This window comes from Crotalus tigris, unplaced genomic scaffold (assembly GCF_016545835.1).
Source record: "Crotalus tigris isolate CLP2741 ecotype Arizona unplaced genomic scaffold, ASM1654583v1 scf7180000017828.1554129, whole genome shotgun sequence".
NCBI classification, from domain to species: Eukaryota; Metazoa; Chordata; class Lepidosauria; order Squamata; family Viperidae; genus Crotalus; species Crotalus tigris.
Genome location: NW_024096658.1, coordinates 210,593 through 228,804, shown reverse-complemented (window position 1 = coordinate 228,804; position 18,212 = coordinate 210,593). Strand labels below are relative to the sequence as shown.

At 41.8% G+C, this 18,212-nt stretch overlaps 1 protein-coding gene across 1 annotated transcript in view; it reads left to right on the top strand.

Annotated features, from left to right (window-relative positions):
* TYR (tyrosinase) overlaps window positions 1-18,212 on the top strand; it is a 61,363-nt gene that overhangs the window by 39,309 nt on the left and 3,842 nt on the right. The window contains exon 4 of the mRNA XM_039342951.1: window positions 9,494-9,675. Coding sequence (XP_039198885.1) covers window positions 9,494-9,675 — 182 coding nt within the window. The remainder of the gene's footprint in view (window positions 1-9,493; window positions 9,676-18,212) is intronic.

The following is an 18,212-nucleotide window of genomic DNA, read 5'->3' as shown; positions in this document are numbered from 1 at the left end:
AATCTGGTTTTATTTCGGAAAATATATTTTCCAGTAGCTTTGGAGCCCAAGGGATAACAGAGCATTTGGCAAGTGCAAAGGTTAGTGGCAGGCTAACTGAGATCCCATTAGCCCAAGAGGTACAGGTCTAGTCCGTGTTTATTGGAATGCACCACAAAATGAATTTCCAAACTATAGCAGACTTGCCAGTTAATGGCTGAAGTACCGTATTTTCCGGCGTATAAGACAACTTTCTAAATCATGCAAATCTTCTCCAAAGTCAGGGGTCGTCTTATACGCCCAGTCGTCTTATATGCCAGAAAATATCATATTTTCTGGCGTATAAGACGACTTTCTAACTATGCAAATCTTCTCCAAAGTCAGGGGTCCTCTTATACGCTGGAAAATATGGTAAATGATTAACCACTTGAAAATACCAATGTGTGCCACCTTGTGTTGATTATTTGCCACAATTTCCTGTGCACAGTTGGGACAAATTGCTGGTTTTAGTTTGGATCTAATTGCCTGAGAGGCTTCTTTCCTCAAAATAACCAGCTAACGAGGTTAAGATTAGCAGAAAGATGCATTTCTGAGATCCATTTATTAGCAGAGGTTATTTCCCCCCCACCCCGATTGATTGGTTGGCTGGATTGATTTGTAACCCTATTTTCTGCCAGAAATCAAAAATGCTTATGAAGAAATCTTCCTTTGTTTTATTGTCAAAACAATAAGCCCATGAGGTTAGGCTGGGCTGTATGGATTGGAGGGATTTAAAGTGGCTAATGATGCAGCTGTGATCTGGCTTCTGGTTTGTGGTCGTGCCTCATCATCGGTGTGGCTTTGGGTTTGCTTTTTGCATGGCTGTGTGGTGGTGACATCCTGTGTGGTTTTAGTGAGTGTGGGTCTGGTGTCATTCTTTGTGTTAGGGAGTCATTTGTCAATAAGGGCAGGTTTCCAAATGGCTGGTAGGCGGGAGGTATCATCTCGTTTGTTCATGCTGTGTGGGCGTTTTTCTGTCTCGATGGCTTCTCTGATTCTCCTCCGCTGTCTCTTCCTACCCTGATACAGCTGACAAAGTGAGAAAGATCCTGCGGTCTAGGGGTCAACACAGGTGCCTAATGTGCAGGCAGTCCAGGTTCAAATCTCAGAAGGGTATGGCTGGCTGATGAGAGCTAATTAGCTCGAAATAGCTATCCCAGTCCCCCTTTAACTCTTTCTTAGCAATCCCAAAAAATTTAGTGTGTGTGTATGTATATGTTATCTAGTTTGGGTAATGAAACATCTGCAAGAAAACCACCAAGCTCAGAGAGCACCAAGGATCCTTTATTTCAGCCTTGAGCTACAAATATTCTCCTTTAAAGTTAATGCAGTGAATTAAATAAGAGAAAGACAAAAAGGAAGTTTGGAGAAAGGTAGGGGAAACAGGGGTTTTCAAAAATTACTCTCTTGAATGGACCGGCACAAAATTCAGCCACAGATTGAGAAAACAGAAACATAATAGTATAAAGATCCATCAGATATGAAAAGATGTAAGGCTGTTTATTACAGTACAGAATACAGAATAACAGAGTTGGAAGGGATCTTGGAGGTCTTCTAGTCCAATCCCCTGCTCAGGCAAGAAACCCTATACCATTTCGGACAAATGGTTGTCCAGTCTCTTCTTAAAAACTTCCTGTGTTGGAGCATTCACAACTTCTGGAGGCAGTGCACTACAGTAAAGAAAGCAGGAGATTTATACCTGTAACTTCAAAGCTTTTTGCTGCAGGAAAAAAAGAAGGCTAAAGAACTAAAATTTTCGGGGAGAGAGTTTTGCATAAGGACAATTTAATTTGGGAACGAAGAGATAGAAGGTTATGTTAAGGACAAATCTTGACAGAGCAGATATTTCCAAGGATGGTGTTTTAAAGTCACTTGCCTTGGCCAGGGGATGGACTAGAAGACCTCCAAGGTCCCTTCTAGCTCTGTGACTCTATGGTCAACCTCTTTGTTTCTAAATCAGATCAGGATTTTTTTTTTTGTTGTATCTACTTGACCTGTCAATAAATGAGACCAAAGTGAGTCCTTCTCACTGGCACAAAAGAAAATGTTGTTCCTTTCAGCAGGAAGACATAGAATTAGGGAAAGTACACAGTATATATGGAGCACATTAAGCAAAAGTAAACACTCAAAGTATGTATCACCACCAAGGGGTAGATCACCATATAAACCATATCTGTGGTCTGTTTCTTGAATGTCATGAGGGTGGAAGACATCTCAGTCTCTTCTTGTGCCTTTTATTCTACCCATCACTTCCATTTATGAACTGAGGCAATAAGAAATTGGGTACCTAATTTTTTGAACCTAGGAAGGGGGGGGGGAGCAAGAATCACCTTACTGTACTTAACAGCTCTCTATAGGAAGGAAGGAAGGAAGGAAGGGAGGGAGGGAGGGAGGGAGGGAGGGAGGGAGAGTTGGGGATGGAGGGAAGGAAGGGAGGGAGGGAAGGGAGGGAAAGAACCAAAGGGAGGGAGAAGTGGAGGTAAGGAACAAAAGGAGGAGGGAGGGTGAGGGAGGGGGGGAGAGAGGGGGGAAGGAACAAGAGGGAGAGTGAGAGTGAGGGGGGTTGGGGGATGGAAGGAGGGAGGGAGGGAGGGAAGAACAAAGGGAAGGGAGGGAGGGGAGGGTTGGGGGATGGAAGAGGGAAGGAAGGGACGGAGGGATGGAACAACTGGCGTGCTGAGCAAAGGTGAGACTGGAACAAAGTGATTGAGTGATGAGGGAGAGTTTTGGGTATGGTGGCATGAAGGTATTGATGTATTGAGGGAAGGAACAAAGAGCGGTGAGGGATTGAGGAAGGTGAGGGTAATTCCGGACATGCACACAGGGATGTAGGCAGTGAGGGATGGAGAGTTTGGGCTGGAACGGCGTGAGGGACGGAAGGGACTTAGGGAGGGAACAAAGGGATTGAATAGGCCTTTAGGTTATGTAAGTTAACCCAAGGTAGGGATTTGATATAAGGGAGATTTTGTTTTCTGTGACACGGAGGGCTGTGAATTCATGGTACGGGAGGGCTGTTAAACAACGTGAGGTAAGGACAGTAAGTTAGGGATGATGGTAACACCCAGGAGGGAGAGGAGCGTTAGAGTTGTGGATGGACTTATTGTATTTAATTAAGTGTCGACCGCGGCGGTAGTGAACAAGTGAGTTAAATAAGGAAGTTAGTGAGTGAGTGCCCAAATGATGGAGGTGCGCAGAGGGGAGTTTGGGTTATTGACGTGGAGGGAGGTGGAAGGAATGGACGGTAAGTTATTGTAACCAAAAAATGGAATTTCATAGAGTAACGTTACGTTGTTAAGTAAGTAAGGGCGGGCCCCCCATTGTTATTTATGACTATATGTATATTTATATGTTTGTGCTGTTCAAGTCTGGGAGTATGTGCCTGAATGTAACTGTCTTTTATAGGGTAGTGACCACAGTGAGGTCACTAAAGTGAACGGTAGTTTGTGGGGTTCTTGCTGGGTGCCACACATGTTCGTTCATGGATATAGTGGTAGAGTTTTGGTGATCTTTAGAGGTCTGAGTTTGATCCCGTAAATTTGAAAATTACCCAAAAGGTGTTATTTTCTTTCATTCATGGTTGGATTTGATTTGGGGGCACAAAGCGTGTCATGGCCTTTATATCGTGTATCTATTTTTTTTTCTTGTGCCATTGCTTTATTGCTTCATTTAATTCCCAAAGTGGAGGTCTTGAGGCCCTTTATTTCTGTACCCACAATGTGATTGATGCACGTCATCGCTTTATGAACCCCGTTCCATGTAGTGTAGAGGTAATAGTTTTTGTTACTTTACTGGAAGTGCTTGAGTAGAATTGCCTTAACAAATTTTAGGTAAAGTGCTTCAGGATTGTCGTTTCCCCCTGTCTTTAACATGTGAAGTAAGCAGCTTCTCTTACTTTCGTTGCACCCCCATGTTCGTGTTTCTATAAGGTCTCTGTTTAGGTGGCTTGTAATTCGGTCTTTATGTATTGAATTAAACAACTGCGTTCTTTATCCGGTCTTACCCTTAGTTGAGGAACACCGTGATTTAGTCATTAAAGCGTCTTTTCGTGTCACCACCGTACTGGCTGGCTAGTCTGTCTACGTTTTGTTTTCCTTTCCTTTCGGTATGTCACTTCATTGACGTGTGTCTTGGAATTCCGACCAAGTGATGTTACTTTAGTACTTGCCTGTAAAGAATTCATTAATCCCGTAAGGCCATGAAGAAGTACTTAACCTTCGTTCAGTAATGAACCCCCTAATGACCTTCATGCAGGTACCATACAATCTACTTGTGTTACTATATACTGACATCTCTTTCTCCCTTTCTTGTGACCTAAATATTACTAGCTCAGGTGTGACCACCTGGGAAAAATAGTAGAGAAGGAAACAGGGGAAAAATTAAACAAAATAAAACCAAGCCAAATTAGGGGAGGATACAGAGGGTTTTGCCAAGTGACTGAATAGTTTTGTGTCTATTCTCCTGGCATAAATAAAAGATGACAAAATGGGTTGATAATCAGTTCTGACCTCTTTAAAATTTAATTTAGTTCTTCTATTAAAAAGCTCAAAATGCAGTGACTGAAGCAGTGTATGGATGTGATGGAAGCTAAGCTGGGTTATAAAGACTGGCCGTACAAAGAATGATAGTCAATGGGGCTGGCATAAATCAGATTTTGTTTTCCTTAAATAGCCTCTAATTGCTTTGGGTTGCTACTTTTTGCTCCTTTGTTGTTATCCCCAGTGGGAATGGCATGATGGGTAGGGAGATATCCATAAAACGTAAAGTTCCACATTTCATTAAGTAGTCCTCATTGCAGTGCCAGGAGTAACAGATCTGCAAGATTTTTTTAAAACCACACTATCATTTTCAGTTAACAAATCCAATCTATTTTTATGCAGCTTTTGTGAAGCTTTACGGAGTTAATAATTCATGAAATTTAAAATATATTTTATTTTGTTTTGCAGGCACATTAATTTCATTCCTGCAAAGAAACCTCCTTAGCCTATATTGGCTAATAGGATTACTTTACGCTAAATGAAAAGCACGTGCCCTAGATTCATAAATTCTCACCGTGAAGAATTCACATCCTCCTTCCAGCAGCCTGGAGCCGGAGCAGGGAAAGTCTAAATCAGTGTTTCTCAACCTTGACAATTTTAAGGCATGTGGACTTCAACTCCCAGAATTCCACAGCCAGCAGTGCTGGCTGTGGAATTCTGGGAATTGAAGTCCATATGCCTTAAAATTGTCAAGGTTGAGAAACACTGGTCTAAATGGAAGTGTGAGAGAGAAATTCTGTCTGGAAAAATGAGCTGAGCTGGAAATCACAAGACAATCGTGGCAACTGTTTCACTAATTAATATTCCCTTTGATGTTCAAATTACTCATTAAAAATTTGGTAAGGGCAATTTCCATCGTCTGCACCTTAGGTAGCTAGTTTTGCTCTGAGACAATTGGGAATGCAGTACAGAGGTTAGATAGCAACAAAGGCTAAAATCCCAATTCCCCTTTCATTTTGAGGCTAGAAATTCATCCCAGGCTCTAACCAGGGATGGCGAACCTTTTAGAGACCACCCCCCCACCCCCGCTCCGCCTCCCACCCTGCCTGCTCCACCCCACCCGCCCCCTGCCCCGCCCACCCGCAGGGATATGCACCGCCTCCATGGCCCGCAGCAGATCACCAAGGCAGCCCTGCAGCACCATGGCAGCCACGCCCCCTGCCCACACCCCGGAGCATCATCTGCACACTATGGGGTGCGAGGGCGGAGTCGTGTCCCTGCTGCCCGGTTATGTCCTTGGCTGCGCTCCTCCTTGTGGGCTGCACCCAGGGGCGATTCTCCTCCAGGGAGGCTGCTGGTGAGGAGGGGGCCATGGGGGGAGGTGGGGCTGGGGCGACGGCACGCGTGCCCACAGAGAGGGCTCCGAGTGCCACCTCTGGCACCCGTGCCATAGGTTCGCCACCACTGCTCTAGACCAGTGGTTCTCAATCTGTGGGTCGGGACCCCATTTGGGGTCGAACGACCATTTCACGGGGGTCGCCAAACAACGCAGTCCACCATTTTCCCCCCCTTTTCCTTAGCTGTGCTACTCCCTTTTATTCTATTGGCTTTTGAAAGCCCATAGAATAGACTCTCTTGAATAGAGTCTAATTCTATTGGCTTTCAACAGCCAATAGGAATTGTCCAGGCTGTCTCTGCCCTGCTGAGCCCGCCAAAAGTCCCATTCTGCAAACGGTGCTGCACCAGTTGAGTAGTCCTCGACTTACGACCGGTTGAGTAATCCTCGACTTACAACCGGTTGGGGGTCGCAGCATTAAAAAGGTTGAGAACCACTGCTCTAGACTAAAGTAATGTTTCTCAACCTTAGCAACTATGAGATGGGTGGACCTCAGTTCCCAAAATTATTTTAATGTTTCCTTTCAGCCTCTTTACCCATGATATCTAAAGGGAAATGTCCTTGTTTCCATTTTAAATCCATTTTTAGTATCTTCTGAATCGAACAATATATTGGAGCAGATGCCAAATAAAGGCAACACAAAAATAGGGTTGCGTTAACCGAGGGGCAGAATCAAGATCATGTGAAGTGTTAGCACCACACTTGGAATACGGCATCCAGTTTGGGTCACCATGATATAAAAAATGTTGTTGAGACTCTGGAAAGAGTGCAGAGAAGAGCAACACAGATGATTAGAGGGCTGGAGGCTAAAACTTATAAAGAACTGTTACAGGAATTGGGTATGTCTAGTCTAGTGAAGAGAAGGACTAAGGATGGCATGATAGCAGGGTTCCAATAACTAAGGGGCTGCCAAAGTACCAGAAGGCAGGACAAGAAGCAATGGATGGAAACTAATCAAGGAGAGAAACAAACTAGAATTAAAGAGAAACTTGCCTAACACCGAGGACAATTAACAAGTGGAACTGCTTGCCTCCAGAGGTTACACACAGATAACAGTTTCAAAAACGAAATGAGATAACCACAATATGTGCACAAACAATCATGGGTTTGTTTGTTTGTTTGTTTTTTGCCTTGTTTTGGTGTGGTTCAGATGCTCCATCACTGGAGGCTTTTAAGAGGAGACTGGACACCCCCTTGTCTGAAATGGTATAGGGTCTCCTGTTTGAGGAGGGGGTTGGACTAGAAGACCTCCAAGATCCCTTCCAACTCTACTATTCTGTTATATCTGATCTGATACTTCTTGGCAGTCCACCAAACACGATAAAATTTGCCTTCACATTGATTCCATCTCCAACTCTTATTTGATATTCCTTATAAATTTTTGACTTTAGAAATTGTGCACGATACTCTGATTATGCATCAGTTCATCCAATTTCCCCCAAACTCTGTGACATCAGAATGCATCAGCTATTATTAAATCTCTCTAATACTACTGTGAACAGATTCACTTATGGTCCTTTGCCTGCGCACTGACTAAATGAAGGGGAGAAATTTAGAACCCTCACTGCTACACTTTATGGCAAGTGTAAACAGGGCTGCTGTAAACAGTCAGGAACTTATTGAACACAGTAATGTGCAAAACCCATGGGAAGGTAGAATAAATGAGCACATACTTCCTGTGCATTTATTGAACATGTGAATGGGCTCATCTGAACAATACTGAAACAAAGCAGAAAACATTTAGTACGGCTGGGTGTCCCTGCGCTGCTTCTGTACAATCAGGAACTTATTGATCACACTGATGTGTAAAATTCATGGGAAGTTAGAATAAATGGGCACACATCATCCATTTTCCGTGCATATACTGAACCTGCGAACGGGCTCATCTGAACCATACCAAACAAGGCGAAAAACCCATGAATGTTTGTTCACGTGTTGTGGTTATCTCATTTCATTTTCGAAACTGTTATCTGTCTGTAACTCCAGAAGTAAGCAGACACTTCACAAAGTCAAGAATCCATGACATTCTGGGTACTGTGTTAGATTCCTTCCCAATTTGAAGAAGTTGCCTTACAGTTTTATGCCTTCTCTTCCGTGATCCTGCAGAAAAGCACTCTCCACATCTACACTTCACAAGGGTCTTTTCACTGGGGTCCCCGAGGCGCAGTCACCAAGGATCCTATGATTGCTGTTTCTTTGTTCGCTTTCAGTTGCAGAGTTAAAGCAATTCTTCAGCTTCTGTTGGCTTCGCTTTATTTTGTCTTCATGATTATTCATGGCAACCGGTCAGGTTCCTTGGCACAGCCCAAAAGTAATTCTTTTCCCAGGCACAAATCTCACAGTGTCACTTTAACAAGATTTATTGGGACAAAATGAATGTAGCTTACAAGAAGCCCAGCAACGTCCCACTTAAGAGCAATACAGGTGGTCCTCAGCTTCAGCCCAAAATTCATGTTGCTAAGCGAGACATTTGCTAAGGGAGTTTTGCTCCATTTTACGACTTTCCTTGCCATAGTTGTTAAATGAATCACTGCAGTTGTTAAGTTAGTATCATGGTTGTTAAGTAAATCTGGATTCCTCATTGACTTTGCTGGTCAGAAGGTTGCAAAGGGGGAATCACGTGACCCCGGTACACTGCAACCGTCATAAATGCATGCCAGTTGCCAAATGTCTGAATTTTGATCATGTGACCACAGGGATGCTGCAATGGTCATTAAGTGTGAAAAATGATCATAAGTCACTCTTTTAAGTGCCATTGTAACTTTGAACGGTCAGTAAATCTATTGTAAGTCACAGATTAGACTGTAGAGTTTATTTGAATGTTTGGCGATATTCAGAGTTATGACCTAGCTGGAAAAAGGGAGCTTCCACTCACTTCCAAAGTTCTGATGGCTGCCTTCCCCAGTAGACACATGATCACACCTCAGCCACTCAGCAACACAACCACATTTATGCCCATTTGCAGAACTTCACAATCGCATGACCACATGTCATGACAGTTTTGCTGAAAACCACAACGTAATTCCAAGTTTCGCAAAACTGCCATAGCGAATAATTGGTCCGCTTAATGATCATGGCATTCATTTAATGATCGCTGTGTTAGTTTGATGATTGCCATATTCACTTAATAACCACTGCAAAAAAGGTCATAAAGTCGAGTCACTCAGCTGACGTAAGACCATCATGACGTACAATCATAATAGACAGGTCCAGTGGTGGGATTCAGCTGGTTCGCACCACTTCAGCAGAACCAGTAGCTAATGTTTTGTTGCCCAGGCCCAGAATGGACTTCTGGAAGTGGCATCTACACAGAGAACTGGTGGTTCACATATTTGAATCCTATCACTAGACAGGCCCATTATGGTTGTTATGTTGGGGACCATCTGTACCCCTGTGCCCAAGACTTTCTGAATTTCTGTCTTCTGGTGTTCCAGTGGACTGTGCAGGTTTTTGCCATTATCATTGAAGCCACAGCTGATGTCCTGCCTCTGGAGCAATCTAAGACCAGCTACCCCATGAACCTTTATTTCTACTGTATTTTAGATTTGAAAAAGCATCCTTGTTCCCTTTGCTGAACTATTAATACCACACTTTGCTCCCACAGCATTTATGAACAGTGGCTCCGAAGACACAAACATCTGCTTCAGGCCTACCCCGAGGCCAACGCTCCTATTGGACACAACCGGGGATATTTCATGGTCCCCTTCATTCCTCTCTATAGGAACGGGGATTTCTTCATTTCATCCAAAGAACTGGGCTACGACTATGAATATCTCTTGGAACCAGGTAATCTGATCCGTCCCTTTAAGTAGAACCAGTGGAGGCAGCACAGTGTGCATTTTTGTGCCAGTCCTTATTCTGGATTCATCAAAGAGTTGTGACTCATCAAAGAGTTGGGCCCTGGCTCAGCAGAATCCTCAGAAATAAGATCCCATTGAGACGCATAATACCGATAAGTCAACTTGTAACAGTTTGTTTAGTGACCGTTCCAAGTTCTCTTTAAAAAAAAGTGACTTACAACTGATGCCAAGTGTCTGAGTGTTGATCACGTGACTGTGGGGATGCTGCAACGGTGACAAGTGTGGAAAAACACTCATAAGGCACTTTTTCAGTGCTGTTGTAGCTTTGAACAGTTACTAAACAAACTGTTGGGAGTTGAGGACTGCCTATATAATGTGTGCATTCTGTTTGCTTGCTTTGCTCTTCAAAGGGGATAAATACAAGCACAGGGCTACCTCTAAGCCTGTTTTCCTGTTCCTGCTGTAAAACTTCATACAATGTGCTGTATTTTGGCAGAAAATGCATTCTAGAGCCCAGAGACAAGGTACCAAGGGTGACAGGAATGTTGCAGCCACAGTAACGTTTAAATCTCTTTTCTTTCCACCCTCTCTCGTTACCACCCCATCCAACACCAGTAGGCATTCTGCCAGACTGATCCTCTGTGCAATGCTTTTTCAGGCAACCATTTCATCTTCTGTCTTGGGAGGATGGAGAAAGAGAGTTGCATTATTTTTAGCAAATAGGCCAGGTACTAATCAATCCCATACTGGCCCTCTGCTACTCTCCACCTTCACCATCCCGGTCTTCAGCTAAATGCAGTCTGTTTCTTTTTTAAAAGTAAAATTTCCTTGAAGTAGAAATATTTTTCTGTTTGCTCACCACTCAAGTTTCTCTTCATGCCGTTGGTGTCAATTCTTCTAATTTTATGTTTAAATTAGTTTGAGAACCAGCTGTAAACCCATTGCTGCCTTGTCCCAGCTCCCAAACCATGGTTTCTGTAGGTTCCTAATTGCTGGGTTTAAATAATCCAACATATTGTGGTTTGTCCAGAGATGATAAGAATTTGGGAAGATAGAAAGGAGGCGGATGCTCAAACTTAATTTCAATAACTGTAGGAGTAGGACAGGCAGAACCTGGGGATGAAATCAAAAGAGGAATCAGCCTAGAATCATTATGTTCCCACAAAGGGTCTAAGTCCCGCCCCTCTTGAATGCTGTTAACTCTTATCTAGCATCTAGTGCTGACCATTAGTTGACTAGATTCTTATGTATAGGTATGAGCAATAAGTCAGCTTAGCTGGAACTTAATATGTGATCCTGATTCTTCATGCCTGACAATAACACCAAACCAAAGTGCACATATGAGATGAACCTGTGAACTTCTGTGTAGAATTGTGTATACTTTTCAAGAACAGTCAGCTGGATTTTCCCTTTAAAAATGCAGTTTAATCAACAAACACATGGAATTCTATAAGTGAGCTTCTTCTTCTTCTTCTTCTTCTTCTTCTTCTTCTTCTTCTTCTTCTTCTTCTTCTTCTTCTTCTTCTTCTTCTTCTTCTTTTCTTCTTCTTCTTCTTCTTCTTCTTCTTCTTCTTCTTCTTCTTCTTCTTCTTCTTCTTTTCTTCTTCTTCTTCTTCTTCTTCTTCTTCTTCTTCTTCTTCTTCTTCTTCTTCTTCTTCTCCTCCTCCTCCTCCTCCTCCTCCTCCTTCTCCTTCTTCTGCCATATCCATTATCGGACGTTGGCGATCATGTTGGCGATCCTGTTTTTATCAGCAGCCGCACAAAAAAGTGCTGCTCAGTTTTGTCCAAACCAGTCCCTTAGATTTTGAAGCCACGATGATGTTCTTCTTTTGCCTGGACCTCGTTTGCCTTCAATCTTTCCCTGGAGGATTAAATGGAGTGTGCGGTGTTTTTCTGGGTGTCGCATCACATGTCCAAAATATTCTAATTTTCATTTTTTAATTGTTTTGGTGATTTCCCTTGGCTTTCCCAGGTGGCCTATCACCCCCTCATTTCTGATCTTGTCAACCCAGCTTATACGTAACAGCTGCCTGTAAATCCACATTTCAAATGCTTCTAGTCTCTTCAGGTGGCCTTCTGTAAAGATGTATTGGATATCTGGTCAGGTGGCTCTGAAACCCCCCCACCACCACCTCTATATAGTTCCAATGAAACAATGATGATGGTTGACGAATTGGCATTAATTAGAGTTGACAGCCCAGGGGAACTGTCCTCTTGAGATATATGTGTTTAAATACTAATAATGTCTGACTGGAAACAAAATTAAAATGTCAAATTAACAGGAGTGATTAGAAAAAGAAATTTTAGCCCCAGGCAATTCTTGGGGAGGTCACCAGGAAAGGAAAATAAAAGTAATTGAAAAGCGAAATGTAGATAAGAGGAAGGAAACAGATTCTCCCTGTCCCCTCATCCTGCAGATAATATGCTGTAGCTTATTACTGCCGTTATCTGCATTGACTTAATTATTAGCAGAAACAGTCAATCTTTGGAAAAGTAATTATGATTTCCTTTCAAAGCTATTGGAACAGGTAACTATCAGCAGGGGACTCCAGGCTAGAAATGCATGCTGGGACGTGATGGAGGAGACTATAGTCAGATTTGGAGGGAAAAGTCTTTGATTTATAAATGACTTTTCTGGTAGGAATGGCAATCTTTGGATTCATGCAGTTTTCCAGACCCATTAAAAAAAATCCACAGCAAATGGACTATTTCTGGCAGGTTTCTAAATAATAATAATAATAATACTCTAAAGTACAACATCAAGACTGTGACAGACTGAATATTCTCATTTTGAGTAAGAACCCTTTTAATTCTGCGCCTGCCAAAGGAAAAAGTAACTTTGGGGTTTGTTTTTTTTTCCTTTTAAATTTGGTAAATTTGACATTTTTAAATGCTTTGCCTCTTAATTTGTCCATTTTGCTGCACATTTTCCAGGTCTGTGCTTGTTTTGGAGTTTTGCCTGATAACGTGGAGTTTTTGAATCAGTTTTCCGCAATACTGAATTTTCCTTTTTTTCATGATTCTATGAATATATACATATATATATATATACACAGTTTTCTATGGGTTTTTTTTCCCCCATGTGGGTCTCACAGATACATTTTAGTTTAAGAACTATAGCTGACAGTTCCAAAAGAAGTAAAAGTTATTTAGTCTGCATATGTACCACAAAGTGTTGATTCAAAGGGAATGAAATGAAAATTTTCTCTAATTTTAGAGTCAGATGTAGTCATTAAATGAATTGGGTCCAATTTTGTGGCATTTTTGTCATGGTTATTAAGTGAATCACCATGGTCATAAAGTGAACAAGGCTTGCCCCCATTGCCTTTGCTGGTCAGAAACTCCTTGAGAAGGATGTAAATGGCGATTAGATGTGCTGCAGCTGCCAAAAAAGCCAACATGGTGCTGGGCTGCATTAACAGAGGGATAGAATCAAGATTACGTGAAGGGTTAATACCACTTTACAATGCCTTGGTAAGGCCACACTTGGAATACTGCATCCAGTTTTGGTCAACATGATGTAAAAAAGATGTTGAGACTCTAGAAAGAGTACAGAGAAGAGCAACAAAGATGATTAGGGGCCTGGAGGCTAAAACATAATAAGGAAGGGCTGCTGGAATTGGATATGTCTAGTTTAATGAAGAGAAGGACGAGGGGAGACATGATAGCGGTCTTCCAATATCTCAGGGGCTGCCACAAAGAAGAGGGAGTCAAGCTATTCTCCAAAGCACCTGAAGGCAGGACAAGAAACAATGGATGGAAACTAATCAAGGAGAGAAGCAACCCAGAACTAAGGAGAAATTTCCTGACAGTTAGAACAATTAACCAGTGGAACAACCTGCCTCCAGAAATGGTGAATGCTCCAACACTGGAAGTTTTTAAGAAGAGACTGGACAGCCATTTGTCCGAAATGGTATAGGGTTTCCTTCCTGAGCAGGGGGCTGGACTAGATGATCTCCCAGGTCCCTTCCAACTTTATTATTATTATTATTATTATTATTATGGATCATCGCACAGTCAGCCAGATGTTCAGACTGGATTTGGCATTTTGTCTACCTATCGAGTCCTTACCCAGGACCTGGGATAGGCAGATGTGGATGTTTGATGGTATTACAGGTATCGTCGCAGGATGGAAGCAGTTCTAGTAAGGCCGTCTTTTGCAATTGACTAATGGCAAATTTGTCAATGCCAATGGTGTTTTCAAGTGGTGCTCCAGTGTTTTGGGATTGCACCCAAGGCGCCTATGACTATTATTATTATTATTATTATATTATTATTATTATTATTATTATTATTATTATCGATCATCGCACAGTCAGCCAGATGTTCAGACTGGATTTGGCATTTGTCTACCTATCGAGTCCTTACCCAGGACCTGGGATAGGGCAGATGTGGATGTTTGATGGTATTACAGATATCGTCGCAGGATGGAAGCAGTTCCTAATAAGGCTGCCTTTTGCAATTGACTAATAGCGAATTTGTCAATGCCAATGGTGTTCAAGTGGTGCTCCAGTTGTTTTGGGATTGCACCCAAGGAGCCTATGACTATTGGTACTACCCTTGCTTGCTTTTGCCACAGTCTTTCTATTTCTATTTGTAGGTCTTTGTATTTTGTTATCTTCTCCAGTTCTTTCTCTTCTATTCTGCTATCTCCAGGCACTGCCACGTCCACTATCCAGACTTTTTTGTCTTTCTTATCGACAATTGTTAAGTCTGGGGTGTTATGTTGCAGGTGCTTGTCTGTTTGAATTCTGAAGTCCCAGAGCAGTTTAATTTTATCATTTTCTATGACTTTCTCTATTTTATGATCCCACCAGTTTTTGCTTACAGGCAAATGGTATTTTTTGCAGATCTTCCAATGCACCATTGTTGCTACTTTGTCATGCCGCTGCTTGTAATCAGTTTGTGCAATCTTCTTGCAACAGCTTACCAGTGGTCCACTGTTTCTTCAGCTTCTTTGCATAGGCGGCACTTACTGTCTGTTGCTGTCTTCTCAATTTTGACTTTGTATGCATTTGTCCTTAAGGCTTGGTCTTGTGCAGCCAGAATTAGTCCCTCGGTCTCTTTCTTCAATTTTCCTGCTCTTAGCCATTGCCAGGTTTTATTATTATCTGCTTTCCCAGCTATTTTTTTAATGTATTGGCCATGTAGTGCTTTGTCTTCCCATGCCTCTATTCTGTTCTTCATTTGGTCTTTCTTGTAGGCCAGTTTGGTCTCTCCAGTAGTTAGTAAGCCTTCCTGATATACTAATTTCAGTGCATCTTCATCATTGTTCTTCAGATATTCTTCCAAAGCCATTTTTTCTTCTTCAACCATCTGATGTACTTGTAGCATTCCACGCCCACCTATTTGCCTTGGTAGATAAAGTCTATCAATGTCACTGCGTGGATGAAGGGCATGATTCATTGTCATTATTTTTCTGGTCTGCCTATCCATTGCTTTAGTTCTGCTTGAGTCCAGTCCACTATTCCAGCTGTGTACCTAATGATGGGATTGCCCAGGTGTTGATTGCCTTATGGTATTTCCTCCATTGAGTTTGGATTTTAAGATCTTCTTCACTCTCTTGATGTATTCACCTCTAATCTTTTTCTTGACTTCAGTGTGCTTGATGTTGTCAGCTTGAAGGATACCCAAGTATTTGTAGTACTCTTCCTCATCCAGACTCTTAATGTTATTTTCGTGGGGCATCTTGATTCCTTCAGTTTTCACTATTTTTCCTTGTTTGATAGTAAGTGTGGCACATTTGTCCAAGCCAAACTCCATTACAATATCTTGGCTATATATACGGACAGTGTTGAGCAGCGATTCTATTTCAGATGATGTTTTTCCATAAAGCTTCAGATCATCCATATAAAGGAGGTGGGATAGTCTAGCAGATGTTTTTGATGTTTGATAGCCATGTCCTGAGTTGTTGTTGTTGTTGTTATTATCAATCATCGCACAGTCAGCCAGATGTTCAGACTGGATTTGGCATTTGTCTACCTATCGAGTCCTTACCCAGGACCTGGGATAGGCAGATGTGGATGTTTGATGGTATTACAGGTATCGTCGCAGGATGGAAGCAGTTCCTAATAAGGCCGCCTTTTGCAATTGACTAATAGCGAATTTGTCAATGCCAATGGTGTTCAAGTGGTGCTCCAGTTGTTTTGGGATTGCACCCAAGGAGCCTATGACTATTGGTACTACCCTTGCTTGCTTTTGCCACAGTCTTTCTATTTCTATTTGTAGGTCTTTGTATTTTGTTATCTTCTCCAGTTCTTTCTCGTCTATTCTGCTGTCTCCAGGCACTGCCACGTCCACTATCCAGACTTTTTTGTCTTTCTTATCGACAATTGTTAAGTCTGGGTGTTATGTTGCAGGTGCTTGTCTGTTTGAATTCTGAAGTCCCAGAGCAGTTTAATTTTATCATTTTCTATGACTTTCTCTATTTTATGATCCCACCAGTTTTTGCTTACAGGCAAATGATATTTTTTGCAGATCTTCCAATGCACCATTGTTGCTACTTTGTCATGCCGCTGCTTGTAATCAGTCTGTGCAATCTTCTTGCAACAGCTTACCAAGTGGTCCACTGTTTCTTCAGCTTCTTTGCATAGGCGGCACTTACTGTCTGTTGCTGTCTTCTCAATTTTGACTTTGTATGCATTTGTCCTTAAGGCTTGGTCTTGTGCAGCCAGAATTAGTCCCTCGGTCTCTTTCTTCAATTTTCCTGCTCTTAGCCATTGCCAGGTTTTATTATTATCTGCTTTCCCAGCTATTTTTTTAATGTATTGGCCATGTAGTGCTTTGTCTTCCCATGCCTCTATTCTGTTCTTCATTTGGTCTTTCTTGTAGGCCAGTTTGGTCTCTCCAGTAGTTAGTAAGCCTTCCTGATATACTAATTTCAGTGCATCTTCATCATTGTTCTTCAGATATTCTTCCAAAGTCATTTTTTCTTCTTCAACCATCTGATGTACTTGTAGCATTCCACGCCCACCTATTTGCCTTGGTAGATAAAGTCTATCAATGTCACTGCGTGGATGAAGGGCATGATTCATTGTCATTATTTTTCTGGTCTGCCTATCCATTGCTTTTAGTTCTGCTTGAGTCCAGTCCACTATTCCAGCTGTGTACCTAATGACTGGGATTGCCCAGGTGTTGATTGCCTTTATGGTATTTCCTCCATTGAGTTTGGATTTTAAGATCTTCTTCACTCTCTTGATGTATTCACCTCTAATCTTTTTCTTGACTTCAGTGTGCTTGATGTTGTCAGCTTGAAGGATACCCAAGTATTTGTAGTATTCTTCCTCATCCAGACTCTTAATGTTATTTTCGTGGGGCATCTTGATTCCTTCAGTTTTCACTATTTTTCCTTGTTTGATAGTAAGTGTGGCACATTTGTCCAAGCCAAACTCCATTCCAATATCTTGGCTATATATACGGACAGTGTTGAGCAGCGATTCTATTTCAGATGATGTTTTTCCATACAGCTTCAGATCATCCATGTAAAGGAGGTGGGATAGTCTAGCAGATGTTTTTGATGTTTGATAACCATGTCCTGAGTTATTCAGTATTGTTGACAGAGGAAACAGTGCAATAACAAATAGTAATGGTGATAATGAATCTCCTTGAAATATTCCTCTCTTGATATTAACCTCTCCCAGCTTCTCACCATTGATCTGCAACTGTGTCTTCCATTGTGCCATCGATCTTTGCACAAATTTTCTGATGTTTCTACTGACTCCTGTTATTTCTAGGCACTTTATTATCCAATCATGTGGCAGAGAGTCAAATGCCTTTTTGTAGTCAATCCATGCCACATTCAGGTTGGTTTTCCTTCTCTTGCAGTTTTCCAAGATCATTTTGTCTATTAGGAGTTGATCTTTTGTTCCTCTGCTATTGGGGCGGTTTCCTTTCTGCTCAGGTGGAAAGAGATTGTTTTCAACTAGATGCTGTTGTACTGCATCAGCTACCACACCAGTTAGTAATTTGAATGTTGTTGGTAAGCAGGTAATTGGCCTGTAGTTACCTGGTGTTGCCCCTTTTGCTGGATTTTTCATTATTAGGTAGGTTTTCCCAGTTGTTAGCCACTTTTCAATTTCTCCTCCTTGTAGTATATTGTTGAACTGCTTGGCAATGAGTGGGTGTATAACAGTTAGATGTTTCAACCAAAACCCATGCAGTTCATCTTCACCTGGTGCTGACCAATTTTTGATTTTCCTTGCTCTTTTTTCTACCATTTTTGTTGTTATTACTAGTTCTTTCATTTCAACTTCTGTTTTATTTGCATCCACCTCTTTTAACCAAGCTGCATCCTTGTTGTATTTCTTTGGTTATCCCATATCTGCTTCCAGAATTGCACTGTTTCTTCCTTGTCAGGTACTGACTGATTCCTTGCAGTTTCTCCATTGATGGATTGGTAGAAACGTTTCTGATTGGATTGAAATTGGAGGTTCTGCCTATAGTTTGCAATTCGAGCTTCATATCTACTGATTTTCCTGGCTATAGCTGTTATTTGTTGCTTTATTATTTCCAGTGCTTCCTTGA